The sequence below is a fragment of the Spinacia oleracea genome, chromosome 2 (assembly GCF_020520425.1).
Source record: "Spinacia oleracea cultivar Varoflay chromosome 2, BTI_SOV_V1, whole genome shotgun sequence".
In the NCBI taxonomy this organism is placed as follows: Eukaryota; Viridiplantae; Streptophyta; class Magnoliopsida; order Caryophyllales; family Amaranthaceae; genus Spinacia; species Spinacia oleracea.
In genome coordinates, this window is record NC_079488.1 from 109883148 (window position 1) to 109899543 (window position 16396).

Here is a 16396-nt window from a genome sequence, read left to right on the forward strand (position 1 = left end):
TAATTAGATAGAAATGTAAGGGTATTTTAGGATAAAATGTATGTCCAAAAATAGAATAGATTCTAAATGGATACAACAATATGAAATGCTTAAAATGGAAACGGATACAACAAAAAGAAACGGAGGGAGTACTTCTTAAGACTTATTTTCTCTTTTCTTATTTGTATGACACAATTATTTAACGACGTTTGTTAATGCACGATTTCAGAAGGGGATTTACAATCCCAAACTATTTCTTTTGTTATTGTTTCTATGCTATAGTCGCATTTGATATCTTTCTTTCCCAAACAAAATATAATAAATGAAAAATTATTAGGTACACCCTGGTCCACCAATGATGTTTTTATATGTAATGACATAAATGTGGTTTTTAATGAAATAATTCGGGAGATCGTCTGAGGACAAAAACTAATTATAAAGTTTTATATAACGTCGTATACAAGTATTTACGTTGATATCTTCAGGTGGAAGAGTTCCTTTAATAATATAAACACAGAAATCAATAATGTACCAAAGATTTAGCTAATACGCTTGACAACGAGATTCATGTTTGCTTGATTTAGTGAATGCCACAAACAAGATTAAAAACACCAATCAAGTTGTTTAATTTGCTTTTAAATAACTCCATCGTTCTCAAAGTCAAAGTCAAAGGCCATACTCCAATCAATATTTGTAGGAACAAATGAACAATCAAACAATTTAAAATGTTAATTCCAGATCATATTGTTATGGCAATGCTCCATATCTTTAATTACAAAATTCTCACTAACTCATTTTCGTTGCACATTTCCAATTCATTAGATTTTGATGTCAACATAATTAAATCAAACCTTTATGTTTACGTTTACGATATTATGTCTTTAAACTTTAAAGCAAACCGAGCAACAAACTGTATACATCTTTTATTTGGTCAACTAACGTATTTATATATATATATATACATTGAATAAAATCCATTACAACATCATCAACGAGAAATTGGTCCGGCAAAAGGATGTGTGGTTGGTTAATTGCTGGATGTATACAAGTTTTCTGATCAATTTGCACGGATCAATTCGCTAAATATTATACATTAATTTTTTTATTTTAATAGGTAAACCAACATCTATCACAGGTTAGTCAGCCTAGCAACGTAAATCGTTTAAGCCACTCCCAACATTTTGCAACTGATGGGGCACGACAAAAAGCGAGTTACCACTTCGCAATTGTTGCTAAGCCAAATAATGTTTTGCTATATTAGCTAATTTTATGAATTGGAACAAAAATAAAATAAAAATTCTCAAACTGCACAAAAAATAAGAATGGTTTGTCCCATTTTCATATTACACTTATGCTGTCATAATAGTTCTAGCTCATCCTACTACATATTCTTGCCACCTGAAAAGTGAAAACTAATCATTTGATTAGCAGTTCTGATAATAAATTAGAGGCTTAGTTTTCTTTGGTGACAATTTTATTAGTCTATACACCAAAATGTTACATACATTTTCCATACACACATACTATTTGTTTGGCATTATTTTCACGGTAACAACTTCTCGAGCAGACCGCCAAAGAAGAAGCTGGTTTTAGCCCACCCTCTAGCTTCCGGGGGCGTCCTGTCGCTGGGCGGGGCTTTCTTCACGTTAAGCATCATGGATAGTCCGATTTCTTTCCGGAGCGCTTCGATTGTCTTCACATCAACCGGGTTTCCTGAAGAATCCCTAACATAAAACACATTCTTTGCCTTCTGCCCAACTGTGGATACACCTGCTCTCATTACTGTCAGTCCGTTTTCTCGGAGTATCCGTGTCACTTCTGATAGTAAGCCAACTCGATCCTTCGCACAGAGTTCTAGGCTTAGACCCTGTTTCATAAGCATCATATCAATTCCTAAATGAATTATCTCACAAGACAGAGTTGTTTGTTGCGAAATACGGAGTATAAAATGAACAACTACTGCTTGCTTTCATATATAGTCTCTTAAACTCTAAAGTCATAATTTAAATATACCCTCCCAGTCCCTTAATTCGATACAGCAATAAACTTCAGACCTAGTACTACGTACTATAACACTAGAACTTAGGAAACACTAGATTAGATACCGTGCATGCACGAATATTCTAAATATTTGACTGAAATATTTCTCTTCCTAAAATTACTGCATAATTAATAAACTTTGAGCATACTCATTTAATCATCTAATACAAATATGCAACATCTAATACGGAGTATGCAATTTCCGTCCTACTACGTATTACATATTTTATTCAAAATATTCGATACACTAGAATGTTGATTCAAAATATTCGATATACTGATATGTTGATTTGACCAAAATATTGAGTAAATATATTTTCCATTAATCCATTATTAATTAATATAATGACTTGACTAAAATATTACGGAGCACCAAAAGTCCTTTTTAGCAAATAATTATTACATATATTAGTTCCATAATCTATAAACAAATATTTTTTCCATACATGAATGGTAACTAAAAAAAAAGGATAAAACATAAAAATAAAAATAAAAAGTAGAGATTTTTTAGGAATAAAGTTTTTGGCGGGAAAAATTTGCACCATGAAATGACAGTGGTGCCTGTTTTAGTATAATGGCAAAATAGCATATCTTGAGATGGGAATTACCTCGCTTACTCTCCGATGAATGGCAGCTTCGAGGCATTTGATAACCCTTTCCTTCTCTACTTCCATGTTAAGTGTACAGCCATCCTTATGTCGAATGTAGTACTCCTGTAACTCCGTTTATCAGCAATTTTAGTGTTGCAGAATAATAAATGTTGATTATCGAGGATTTTTTTTTTTCTTAGCTAGCTAAGGGATAAAAAGCAAACCATCATGAAGATCTTTGAACTTTTTATGCATGTACTTAGAAAATTTGGGTAAACTTTTTTTTTTTTTTTTAAGAACAAGGGGGAAGTACTAAACTTCCAACACTTATTATAACTAAGAAACAGAAAGGCCTTAGTTGAACAATGTGCATCTCGTACTTCCTGGAAAATATAACAGAATATCTGTTAATATTCTGGACGATACAATAGAAGTATCTGTCAACAATAGTAATTTGATCAATAAAACATAATAAAACTTTCAATTTCATCTGTATCTTATAATTAAAAACCATCCTCTATATATGATGATACTTCATTTCTTCATTCTTCAAAATCATTATACCATATAAGACCATGGTGTCTACGAATATGATGGAAGCATAGGCAAAAGAAATGTCAGGAAGAGTATATATCAATAACGGTATAACATGTTGTTTTCGTAAATAAATCGGTAGGAAAACTTAAAAAATGGATGGAAATAAAAAAAAGAAACGAAAAAAGTGAATTAAATGAATAAAATATGAGGTTAACACAATATAATTTGAAGTTAACAGAATAAAATGTGATCTTAAATGAATAAAAACTGAAGTTAAATGTATATCTTGAAAGTCTATTTATTTACGATTTTGCCATGTGATTTGTACTATTCATCAATAACAGTTATTGATTTGGAATCACCCGAAATGTCAATGCAAGAAAATAAATGTAAAAGAAAAAAACTCCAACAAATTTGGCAAGAAGAGTGATATCGGTACCTGTGATGCATAAGGGCCATCAGAAGAAATGGTTGCATGGAAAACAACATACTCCATATCCGTAAGTGTGCAGACAATATCAAACATAAGCTTTGGTCGATCCTTACACTTCACCGTAACTACTGAGTACCCCTTCTCCTCACAGCGTTCAACGAAGATTCTAGGCTTGACAGGTGGCGGAGGGCATTCCACGTCAACACCTTCATAATCCCTGTCAGCAAACAACATCTGATGAAGACGTCGATCAACATGAGTAAAACCCATGGAGAAATTAGTGCAAGCCACTTGCTCGTCGTCAGATTGGGTCCCACCAAGAATGTTCTTGAGTTGCTCTTCCATCAGAGATAATCTGGTGGGGTCATCCACTGCGCGATTGGTAGTATCATCGTTGACATAAAGGACGCAGGCTATTCGTGTGTTGTGGGTCCACACTTCAGCAGCGGATATGTTGAAGTGAAGGTCAGCTAGAACAGCGAAGATCTCTGATAAGAGTCCGGGACGATCTCTTCCTATGAGTTCGACAGCGGTGTGGTCACCAACGGGGTGTAGTCCTACTCTTTTTCCTGGCCAACTCTTTATCCAATCAGCTGCTTGGCCCTTGGGTCCTAAAGCCTATTGCGAGATGCAGTGAAAAAACACAATTAATTACCACTATAGAATTAGCAAATTCTGACTTGGCACTGGAATTACCAGAACACTAGATAATATTGGCATACCATTTCTATATATTCTAGCTGGCGTTTGCAAGGAATTTGGTAGTGTTCATTTATTTATACTTTAGGTGAAGTCACAAGCAAAGCAAAGATCAACAACCTTTTAAGGGTGTGTTTTATTCAACTAATTTTCACTAAACTTATTAGAACTTATCAAAACTTATTTTAGTTATAAATTGTACTTGGGTAATCCTTATTTTTCCTGAACTTAACTGAACTTATTTTTCCTGAGATAAGTGGAAATAAGGTGAACAGAACAAAGCCTTAAAGGGAGACATCAGAAAAAGTTGTTACAAATAAAATATCATCTATACTATAATTTTCAAATTAGTTTGTGTCTCTTTGAAGATATTACTAGTTTGCAATCTAATGTGTCCAGTACATTAGACAGCATCTTGATGTATTCATATTGCTTAATCCGTGGATGATGGAATAAATGGCTATCATGCAAATGCGATGTTGAAATTCTATCATTCGTAAGAAAAACTCTTTCTTTGAAATCTGTAAATACGCACAAGCTCAATAAGACCGGTAAATGCGAGTAAAACACAGGTTTACACAGTTGATCACAGGAAACTAGATAATATTGGCGTACCTTTTCTATATATTCTATTGTCTTGCTGTCTGTAATCTTCTTCCCATTTTGATCAGTAACATGGAAGACTGTTTTTTCATAAGCGAAACAAATATCAAACGTTGATAGCCAGTCAAAGCAAGAATATGTATCTAAGATGAGCTATAGCCCAAAGTAAAAAGATACACAGTATGTGATTAAGAAAAACGCAAGAAAAAAAAGTAGCTGTCAATATGTCTAAGATAAAAAATATAAGAAATCTTAAATTGAAGAGCAACATACCATCCATGAACCATCCACCATCAGAAGAAATGTAAGCTTTGGTGATGATGAGATCAAGGTCAGTTAGGATTTGCACAACTTCTAACAGTATTCCTGGTTTGTTCATGCTGTCAACCTGCAACAAAAGCAATCATTTAACCTGTTAAGTGTTAACTCTATGTAAATTGACAAAAAGCAGTGCTAAACATGACAGATTGCGTAAGATTTGACGATGACTGAAAGACGGACGGAGCTCTTATAACAGATAGAATATTGCGTGCTATTTGTCAACAAGTTTAATATACAGTAACAAAAAAACATTTTCTGACGTGATGCATTACGAAGAGTCGAAGACACATGTCTGAGAAACAGGATTTTTTTAGCAGATAGCGGATTAACTATCTATTTGCGCTTAATTTTACATAACTTCTCAGAAAACGCATTCATTAGTGTGATGTTGGAACCTATTAAGGCCCTGTTCGGAAAACTAGCGGAGTACACCAAAGTAAGTGTGAAACTAACCCATCACACTTACTTCCAGCAGAGTACAACAATTTCTCCCTTTTTCAGTATTCAGGCTTGAGATATCATAGTTGTATGTAAAATTTATATAACTATCAGATAATTATACTCATAATGGTCCCATTAATTATATTTTGATAACTAACAAGTGTAAAAATAACTAGGGTAGTTAGTGCTACTGCCGTTTTGACCATCAGATGATGAGATGCTGACCTTTACTAGGGTACAGTCACTGTAACTGGAGTTATCCACAGAAACCCTGAAAAAAAAACCAAGTTAGAGTCAGATGTATGATACAATGTCTTCTCGGATGATTCGGAAGAAAATATGAACAGATTAGGAACCTGGGAGGATTTATTCTGATGCTTAAGTTTTCGTATTCAGGATCAAAATATGGCCCAGCCATTTTAGCTTCTTCAACAAAAAGTTGAAGAACTTTCCGGGGGATAGAAGCTGGTTCAACAAACCATGAAATAGGCTACATTATATCAGTTATCGAATGAATTGAAGATAACATTAGCATGACTTGGAATGTGACCATAATCCATAATTGAACTTACCTAACTGCACAAGATGAGAGCACAAGATGAGAGTCCCGGATTTCACCCTTGACCTTGACCCTAATCCTGAACTAACTTACATCGTACAACTTCACAATACAACTAGAATTTTTTGTCCTGCAAAACAAGAAAAGCCACTTTAACCAAATTTGACCTTGTCTAGGCTACTATCCCAATCAATAAAAACTATTTTCATGAATACCTGTACTTTGACTACTACGATATCAGTTGAAAAAGAAAAACCAGTCCAACAATGGCTCTCTCGTTACCACGCCTTACAGAATGGCCGCTTGACCCACTGCAATAAATTGAGAAAAGAAAAGCGTCATTAAACCAAAGAAATCCAGGTTCATTGCCAAAATGACATCATAATTTCTTGAAGATCTAATCCATGCATAGGCATGATTTCAGCTAATGTCAGTTCCAGAATATGGATGGAAACTAATGAGTTAAAGTAATGGGAATCAATGATTATCATATCACTTAGATAAGCTGTATATATTGTTACCACTCAGTGAAACCATTGCATCAAACACAACCAGACATTTGTATGTCTCAAATTGGTTCTAACACTTTGACTTTACTTTCCTCTTCTTAGCTTCCCATTCCTTTCTCTGATCCGTCTCTTATCCTGGCTAAGTGTGTATGGTACTCCGTAATGTTTAGGTCTTACAAGAGTATTGTGCATCCAGCTGAAACTATATAGGGCTTGATTAGCTTTTCTTATCTGTTTGGTTGTTTTAAAGTTAAACTGAACCAAGATTTCATATGACTTGAACCTTTGACCTTTCTGTTGGCTAGTTTTTATATATCCCTTATAGCCTTACCCTTTTCAGATACAAAGTGCTAAATAGGCTTGCCCATTGAATTATCAGCACATAAGTTAGAGGTGGATATCAAAGTCCACATTCGGTTCCAAACTCTCTTGGGAGCCACTCTATTAAGACATTACTTATATTATATCGCAAACAGAAAAACAGAACATGTCAGTTAATTCTCAATCCTTGAGACAGTCAAATGTGACGCTACAACGGGACACCTCATGTAGACGATTTGTAGAAAACATAATACAATAAAATCAACATAACTCCAGTGTCCCTAAAAAGCTTCCTGTGTGAGACATGTTAAAGCGGCGTTGTAAGCAACCTTACTCTTATGATAATAGAGGTTGTCTCTACATCCTAAATTACACAAATCGCAGCTATAAGCTTCTTCACAACAAGTAAGAAGGACAAATAATTTTATGAGAAGACAAGTCTACATCGAAAATGGAGCTAGAAAAGGTAAAGTGGAAAGTAGAACACAACGTAAATTAAGGTCAAATCAAGTATGGAACAATAGTCAAACATTTCAGTGAGTATAAGATGAGGACACTCCTAGATAATCCGAGCATAAGAAACATACCCTTGACCCTTTCTATATTCAAATATTTAATCATTGCATAGCTAATTCTCAACCCTTGAGAGTTGAGACACTTGAATGTGACACAACATTGGGACACCTCAATAAAGACAACTTGTGAAAAACGTAATACAATAACATCAACATCACTCCAATGTATGAAAATTGAACACATATAAGTCTGACGGGATTCATCCAAAAACCATTTGGTAATAGGTGGAGTAGTTCACCAATTTTATGTCAATCTCCCTCTATTTCTTCCACGTGGGACAATAGTCCCAACTCACATGTGGGGTAGTCTTCTCAACAATGTCAAAAACTGAGGATTACCAGACATCAATAGCCAGTTAACTGACCCGCCATGATTCGAGCCAGCTTTACCCAACGGCGTATTCCTCCAACAACTGATTTTATAGCTCTATACTTAATAAGTTAATACACAAGCAGAACCACACAAAATTATCTTGCAAGTTAAAATCTTTCCAACTTTTGCAAAATTAAGAAGCTTTGGTTAATCTCAGCCCAAAATAAAGCCGTCCAACTTTTTCTTTCCAGCCTTCTATGCTTGTTACAGCAAAATTATGAAGCTATGGTCTATGGTTAATCTCAGCTTGGTCTAATATGCAAGCCAAAACCCCAATTAATCAAATTCCAATGGAAATATCTTCTTAATACAAATTTCTGAACAAAATTCAAAACCCTATAACTCAAGAATTCAAATTCGAAACCCAGATAACCCGAGAATTAAAATTCCAAATTCCAAAATTTTAAACACCCTGAACAAAAAAATAAATGGAAATCCAGTTAACTCAATAAAAACATTACCCAGAACAGAAAGGGAAGAAAGGAAAAGAACAGCAGAGCAATTAATACTAAATTTAATTAACAATTAACCAACTAATTATCAACAATTATGAACCCACCATCATTACTTAACAATATAAATAAACTTCAAAAGAAGAAGAGAGATAAAGATAGAGAAGACTTACAAAATGGGTGGATGAGAATGTCTGAAACAGAGAAAATCAGCAAAACAAAAACATGGAAAAAAACAATGGGGAAATTTGTACTGAAAAATTGAGAATTTAGAGAAATGTTTGTCAGTGAGGAAGAGTTGAGTGATGCATCAGCAGATGGCGCACTATAATGTTTGATATATTTGATGCTAATTGCTGGTTTTTTAGTGGAGAGAGAAAGAGGTGGACACGTTGGCATGGCGTGTCCAGAATCTGCCTTTTCTTTTTTTTGTTAAAAAAACTCTTAAAATTTTATAATTTTGCTGACATAAAAAGTGGTAATAAAATACAGTTTTATGATGTGAATCGTGGTTCATTTTAACAAGAAAATAAGATCAACTTGTGTTTCTGTGCAACTTGTTGTTCTTTCTTCTTTGTCTAATCATTGATTCAACGGTGTTGGTTGTTGCACCGCCGTCTGTTTCATCATGGAGAAAATAAAAAAATTGCGCTGTTTATAGAGGCGGTAAATGGGTTATTTGGATTTGAATAATGTGAAAAACTTACATTAGGTTGTTTCGTGTCGATTTGTTTCATTGATAATGGTGTAGTTTAGGTTATGGACTGCTTCAGTTGAGTACCAATTTACAATAGCGAACTTGAATAGTTTTATGAGAAGGGTCAGGAGAGGAATTAAACAATATAATATGAAATTTATATAATTATATTTAAATTTTAGGAGACATAACTAATTAAAAATACACTAGTGAAAGTTTTACTTGAGGTGTGAATGTGTGATCCCTTCCACGCCATAATTAAGAACCACCACTGCCAATTCATATCATTTTTGTTTCTGGTGGATATTGTGTCTACTCGACAACATGAAGCATATAATTGCTCCTTGTATGATAAAAGTACGTGCAACTAATTGTTAATAGAGAGTAATTACGTAAACTAACTACGGAGAAAATATCCATAATGCATGATGTATAACTGATTGTACCTTAACCTTATAATGTACAATCAAGTCTAATTTGATTAGACTTTGCAAGGTACTCCGTACAACAAGTGGTATGATAGAAATTGTTCAAAATATCAATAGTATTCTTATTCAAATCAAAATGTATTTTACTCATTAGCGATACTTGGAACATTTCAAGTTTTCAACCCTTTTTCATGAAAAAAACCGAGCTTTACTTTAATAATCTGGAATTTAAACAAAAAATTACATAGATGCTTAGCTATTTTATTAACTAATAATAATCTATAATACTTTAGGAGTATTCAATGGCAATTCTTCATTCTTCTGAATGGGAATCAAGAAAGGATATGCAAAGGAATTGTATTGAAAAGCCAAATATAAAAAAGAAAAACAAAGGATCATGACTATGTTTAATGATGACCTTTCAAGTGTTAAGAAAGAACAAATAAAGGGAGTAATTAGACAATTAGAGTGTAGAATAATAATATTGTACTAATTTGCACATAAACTACAACCAGAGACTTAGAATCCTATTCCAAGCATTATCAACAAATTATAAATCACAAGATTCCAACCATTATATCATGTCTATATTTAACTTGGCAAATTCCAATTATTTTCTTGGTTTTTTACTGTTGTGTACGGAATAATGGAGTTGTAGTCACTTAGTCATGGCCACTCATGGGCCACTATGCTTTCAATTTTTCTTTCAAAAATACAAAATAGAAATAACGTCGGTTTATAAAATTAAGTGTGCGAGTATTGTATCCTACATTTGAAGATAAAGTAAAAAACTTGTAGTTTATACTTCGTAATCTAATTGGGCTATTATTTCTGTTGTCAATTGATTTTAGAATTGAACCTCAATTGGACTGTGTTAGTGGGTTAATTGTTTACTCCTTTAGATGTGGTAGAGTGGTAGGAGGGTAGGTTTTTTTAAACAGTTTTAACTTTTAATTAACTAACTATAATATCATCTTTTAGTTGTATTCCAAAAACGCCTTATTTTATGATAACAACATGTACCAATATGTTAAAAATAATTATTTAAAAAAAAAAAAAACTAATTCAGCCTTCCCCCCTCTCGATCTGCGTAATATGGAGTACATATAAAGTACACACGCGTGTATCATGCAGTGAGGTTGTTTTTTCGGATATCAGATATGTGTGGCAACACACATATCAGCTAAAAGACAAATAGTTGAAAGACAAAAAAGGAAGTACCACTCATGTTAAAAAAGTATCATTCTGTAAAAAAAAATTACCATTTTTGTTTAAAAAAGTACCGGTTAATTTCATTTTTGTCCTTTTTTCTATTTTGTCTTTTGCTGTGATATACATTTGCAAGCACATATCTGATATCCGAAAATACTTCCTCATCATGCAGCAACTCTCACATTTCCTACTTACATCAATTACATGTGAGGAAAAGAATAGAAGATCGATATAAAAGGGATCACCAATGTGCATAAAAGTACCCTTAAATACACAGAATAATATTCACTCTCTCCATCCAACTTTCATCCCCTCCACCTCCCACAACATCGACAGATTTAGCAAGTAGCTCAATAACAACTTTCCTAATAAAACCAAAATCCCGATGGAAATGTTTCAGAGATTTAGCAAGTAGCTCAATAACAAACTTCCTAATAAAACCAAAATGCCGATGGAAATGTTTCACCTACTTTAACCACTTGTAGGTTTCTTAAGGCTGGGGCTATTTTAAAAAAAACAATTATAAATGCGACCAGTTCTAATTAATTGAAAGTTGAGACTGATATTAAAAAAAATACCAACAGAACTTGGGATTGCTAGAATCAATTTTTCCTTTTTTATTAGAGGCTTAAATGTCTATCATATCAGTTCAATAATATTGAGTTTGGGTGGTTCGATTACATTCATATTCAGGGTACTTCGAGTTGGATCACTACAAGTTACTTTGTTTAGAATTACTACGGGATAAAAGTCCTACTATATTTTGTCCTCTCCATTACAATGTTCATTGTATAATTTGATTACGTTTTTTCTTAAAACATAACGAAATTACCTTTGTATTATAAAATTATTGTTTGCTTATAAAGTGATAGAAATAAGCAAACAATATAAGCAAACAAATTTGCCTTTGTATTATAAAATTATTGTTTGCAAAAACGGATAAAACTATTGTTTGCTTATTTCTATCCATTGAAACATCAAGTCACCCATCATATATAATTCATAATTCATAAACCATTACTCTTACTTTTCAAATGCGACAAATTTTCCCATTTTCATATCTCAAAATGAGAAATGTGACTATTATTTCTCGACAAGGAATGTAACAAAGAATTATAGAGTAATAAGTAACATTTTATTTCAAAGAACATATATATGAAGATTTTATGTGTTAGTGTGTTACACGAATATGATTATGGTGTTTGACATCCAGGACCACCGAAAAAGAATCTAAGCTCAGAATTATGGACGTCAAAATTAGAATTATAACATGTTGGCAATGTTGTACGGACGTCAAAATCTTGTTGAACAGGATGAATATCAGTGAAAAATTTACCAATATACTTTATGTCACGAATATAACTTGATTTTTGAAACCCTTCACTAGAGAAATGTCCACTGCCCATTTGTGTAATAGTGTGGTTATCTTGTGCCGTGAAATCCGCCACCTCCCCGCCCCACGCTACTATATCACCACCACTTTTCGCCATGCTTGTGAATAGCGAAGCCGGCCAATATCCCATAACTACATCACCGATTCTCAACCACCAATCTCCTGATGTAAGGTCCTGTCACAACGAGAAACCACTAAATTTTGTGACCGATTATCAACAATTTATTGCACTTGCAAGTATAAATTATGTGCGGGAAAGGACTATAAAATCCATTTTCATGGTTCAATAGGTCAACTAGTGATCAAAATATCAACTCTGATACCAATTTGTTATAACAGATGGGGTAACTAGGGAGGAAACAAAAGTCCATGAACATAACACAAGTAAGTTTCATCCTAAAGCCAATTGACAATAAAAGAAATAGCCAACTTAGGTTATAAATTAGAAGCTTTTGATTCATATTCCAACGTGGAACATAACACTCACACTTACGGAGTACTTTTAACCGCTTTTCACATACTTCGTTGTATATTCTGATTAATAACATATTTTTAAGGCTAAGGGGAAAATATATGAAAGTATTACCTTTTGTATATTAAGAGTAATCTCTCTTTGATTTCCGCCATAAACCGAGAAGCTATCCAAATATGCACCAACAACAAATTCCTTGTGTGTTTGCACAAATCCGGGACAATTTAGGTCATAGCAACCCGTGGACTTGTAATTATCTCTCTAATTATTCAAACAATCAAGACATTTAAATTAGCCGTATAATCAAATTGAAACACAAAATTGTTACGGTCCATATGAAATTACTTACTGTCCAGTATACGAAAAGCCTTGGTTGACTGTGACCGTCGGAAGGATTTACCTACAAATTACAAAAACGGATGAGAAAAAATGTCTAGGAGACTCGTAGATCGCATGGAGTATATTCGAGTGCCCAGTGTTCAACGTTTATTGAAAAAGATTTCAATGTAAGCTTACAAGTAGATTTGAACCACCAATTGCCTGTTGGTTCAGTGGTGATTGAGGCTGAACTTGGTAGGGAGGACCCCGTGTTCGATCCCCCACGACAACAATTGGGAGGGGACTGGAACCTATCCACTCAGAACTCGCCCCGAATCCGGATTAGCCCTAAGGGTGGACCGGGTGGTACACCAAAAAAAACAAGTAGATTTGAACCACCAATGATGTCTTGTCCTAGTGGTTAAGTCTGAAGGCTTGTGAACGATAGGTCAATTTATATTGCTCTCGTGGCTCATCATAACCAAAAAAAAAACAAGTGGATTTGAACTAGTGGCGAAAATGTTCACTTGAATGTAGATTTTTGGATTTTTTGCTATAAAATCATGAAATTTCTAGTTTTTCTTATACAATTTTGTTCAACTGTGCACACTAAAGGAGGCAAAAGAAATAAGTTGCAGCACTACTACGTTATTCTGGATCCGTCACTAATTTGAACTATGTATTTTTTGAATTTTAAAGTATATGTTTATTTAGAAACGTGGTGCACAATAAGCATTATACATCCAAACGCATAAATCATATTTTATATTGAAGACCACAATAGATAATTAAAAAACGAATAAATTATGTATTTGGAAATGAAGTACATACCCGCCAACCGGCCTCTATTGTATTGAGATTAGTATCATCTCCTGCTACGATCCATATCTGAGAAATGCTTTGGCCCAATGGGTTGACAACCGGGTTCCAGACATTTAGGGTTCCATGTGCTCCATTGATCGTTCCAGTTGTTGGTGCCTTTAACTGAATCATAGCATACTTGTATCCAACAATTTCCACCCGGCCCGAAACGCAACAAAAGACATAAAAGTCAGCGAAATTGATCACAATGTAAAATTTCAAATGTAACTCAGAAAGCCTAAAGTTTGTACAAAAGGCCTTGCACGTATAAGATGTACCATAAATTTATTGAACAATATGATCATTTTTACCTAATATATTTTTAACTTTTATCTAGTTTTTTTATAACTTTTAATATGTTTTGATTAGTTTTTATAAGTATTAAAAAAATAAATTGATAGATAAACATTTTAAAGGGTTAAATGTTTATGTTTAATTTTACACATTATTCGTGATTTTAAAGAAAAAGTATTAAAATGAAAAATTTTATCACTAAAAAAATAAATAACTTTTACATATATAAGAATAACTTTTAAGCATGTTAAGTTAACTTAGTATACAATATTTACGAGGGCGGCGTGCCCCATATCAGATATGTTTTTACAAAAATATATCACCCCACTAAAGGACAAAATAGGTATAAGACAAGCATTAAAACATGTGCCGTTTTTCAAAGAACATATGCCATTTGGAAAAATGTATGCCAATTTTCAAAAACCGATACATTTTCCAAAAAAATTGATTTTGTCCTTTAACATTTGTCTTTAGCCTATTTGTCATGTAGTGGGGTGATATATTTTTGTAAAAACATATCAGATATGGATTTATACTTCTTCCAATATTTACTGATAATACACCACTTGTAAATAAGAATTTTTGAAGTCTGTATTAATATCATTAATATGCTCCGTATAAAATATGGTAATTACTAATCACATGTACTCCTTCGGTCTCTTTTTGTTTGTCGTTTTAATCCGTCCCTAAAAGATTGCCCAATTACCATAAAAGCACATGAGACCACAACTTTACTCTCACGTAAAATATATTGGCCCACCACTTTTATCACTTCTCAATTCTACAAAACTAAATCTTAATAAAGCACTATTAGTGCATGAGACAAATAATTAGGGATGGAGAGAATAACCTTGTCACCCAAAAAATATGTAATTCGGTAATTCTTTCACAATTACATTTCAATTAATTGTTAAGGTAGTAACAAATTAAAATTCATTATAGTACAATTCTCCTTCCAGTAGAGGCTAGGGTAGACAAGCTAGTATAATTGTATAAATAATTAAAATATTATATAATTAAATACGGATTACGGAGTATACAGAGCACTCTGTGGTTGTGTACATTTTTTGATACGTAAGAAAAATGGTATCAAGTTGGACCTCCATGCGGATCAATATAGTGTCATAGTGTGGCCGTGTGGGTTAGGTTGCGTATATATGTTGTGACATGTAAAATACTCGTTTTTAGTTACTCATTTCGGCCCTTAATATTTGACCTGTTTCGACCGGATACGCTTGCTAAAGCACAACTTTGACCATCAAATTCTTTCACTACATATTATAAAAACTTATAAAAATATTAATATTTTTGAAAATACATAATAAAATGAAGCCAACAATATATTATATACTAACATTTGTTTAAATATACTAGAAATAAAATAGGGTCAAAGTGAATTATGTGAATAGTGCAAAAAGTCAAACTGGGTCGAGTATTAAGGGACGGAGGGAGTATGATTTACGAGAGAGGGAGTGTTGTAAAAAAAAAAAAAAAAAAAAAAACTCACCTGATGATGAGTGGGTGGTGTTGCTGCAAAAGGTGATACTTTTGCCTCCTTTTGCTACAGAAATTTAGACGAATTTAATAAGATCACATATAATGATATTTTTTTTATATATAAACGTAAAAGATGGTCAAAAGGATGTTTAAATAGTGAAAAGTCCATTACGGTGCCAAAAAAAAAAAAACAGAGGAAGTATATATAATTACCGAACTTTACAATGAATTCAAATGTGAACTACTGGAAAAATTAGGAGTTTATGTACCTTAATGGTTTTGAAAATGGCCTTTGAAGCCTCAATTGGTGTTGCTCTGGCAAAGGGAGAGTTCAACAAGATTACAACAAAAAGAAGAAACATAAAATCACCACTTCTCATGTTGAATATATTTGAATAACGATGATAATTTTAAGGATCGATCTTAATTATACACCTGATAAATGATAAACTATAGTTTTAATTTAGCTGATTAATCCTTCTTAGCAACAGAAGGTTTAATTTTTTAATATGATTTATGGGATATTATATATATTCATATATACTCATCTAAGCTTGATATTTGGTTAATTAACCAAATAAGGTAAGTTATTAGGAGTATTTCTTTCCTATTTAATTCTTTTGACTTAAATTTCAATTCTTTGATATTTGATTAATTAATCAAATAAGGTAAGGTATTAGGGATAAAGTTGTGGTTATGTTAAACACATACTTCGTAATACAGAGTAATGAATATTGATGGTAAAAATTATGCGTTGACAAATAAAAAAGTCAAAATGATGCAACTATTTTG

General features: G+C 33.0%; 2 protein-coding genes across 4 annotated transcripts; both read right to left on the reverse strand.

Annotated features, from left to right (window-relative positions):
• Window positions 1-1296: 1296 nt before the first annotated feature.
• Window positions 1297-8870, reverse strand: LOC110782032 (ACT domain-containing protein ACR3). Of its 3 annotated transcripts, none has more exons than XM_021986092.2 (10): window positions 8606-8855; window positions 6418-6513; window positions 6216-6332; window positions 6000-6108; window positions 5869-5914; window positions 5155-5269; window positions 4894-4961; window positions 3586-4197; window positions 2628-2732; window positions 1297-1846 (listed from the first exon to the last, which is right to left on the reverse strand). In XM_021986092.2, the coding sequence occupies exons 4-10, from the start codon at window positions 6059-6061 to the stop codon at window positions 1523-1525; spliced, it is 1332 nt and encodes a 443-aa protein (XP_021841784.1). In that variant the 5' UTR covers window positions 6062-6108; window positions 6216-6332; window positions 6418-6513; window positions 8606-8855; the 3' UTR covers window positions 1297-1522. The 3 variants fall into 3 exon arrangements, with proteins under 3 accessions (XP_021841784.1, XP_021841785.1, XP_021841786.1); XM_021986093.2 differs by having other exon boundaries at window positions 6000-6133; XM_021986094.2 differs by lacking the exons at window positions 1297-1846; window positions 2628-2732 and adding an exon at window positions 2784-2992 and having other exon boundaries at window positions 8606-8870.
• A 3092-nt stretch (window positions 8871-11962) lies between these two features.
• Window positions 11963-15984, reverse strand: LOC110782189 (uncharacterized). Its single transcript, XM_021986315.2, has 6 exons — window positions 15874-15984; window positions 15615-15668; window positions 13784-14071; window positions 12984-13034; window positions 12749-12895; window positions 11963-12337 (listed from the first exon to the last, which is right to left on the reverse strand). Exons 1-6 carry the CDS (start codon window positions 15982-15984, stop codon window positions 11963-11965), a joined length of 1026 nt encoding a protein of 341 aa, XP_021842007.2.
• Between the last annotated feature and the right edge of the window lie 412 nt (window positions 15985-16396).

What these genes read in the sequence shown, in the direction of transcription:
- LOC110782189 (XM_021986315.2), bottom strand. Translation starts at nt 15,984, where the DNA reads ATGAGAAGTGGTGATTTTATGTTTCTTCTTTTTGTTGTAATCTTGTTG. An exon ending in CACCACCCACTCATCATCAG is followed by an intron (nt 14,072 to 15,614) that starts GTGAGTTTTTTT and finishes TATACGTGCAAG; the next exon opens with GCCTTTTGTACAAACTTTAG. An exon ending in CAATAGAGGCCGGTTGGCGG is followed by an intron (nt 13,035 to 13,783) that starts GTATGTACTTCA and finishes TGTAATTTGTAG; the next exon opens with GTAAATCCTTCCGACGGTCA.
- LOC110782032 (XM_021986092.2), bottom strand. Translation starts at nt 6,061, where the DNA reads ATGGCTGGGCCATATTTTGATCCTGAATACGAAAACTTAAGCATCAGA. An exon ending in ATCAGAATAAATCCTCCCAG is followed by an intron (nt 5,915 to 5,999) that starts GTTCCTAATCTG and finishes TTTTTTTTTCAG; the next exon opens with GGTTTCTGTGGATAACTCCA. An exon ending in TGGTGGATGGTTCATGGATG is followed by an intron (nt 4,962 to 5,154) that starts GTATGTTGCTCT and finishes ATGAAAAAACAG; the next exon opens with TCTTCCATGTTACTGATCAA.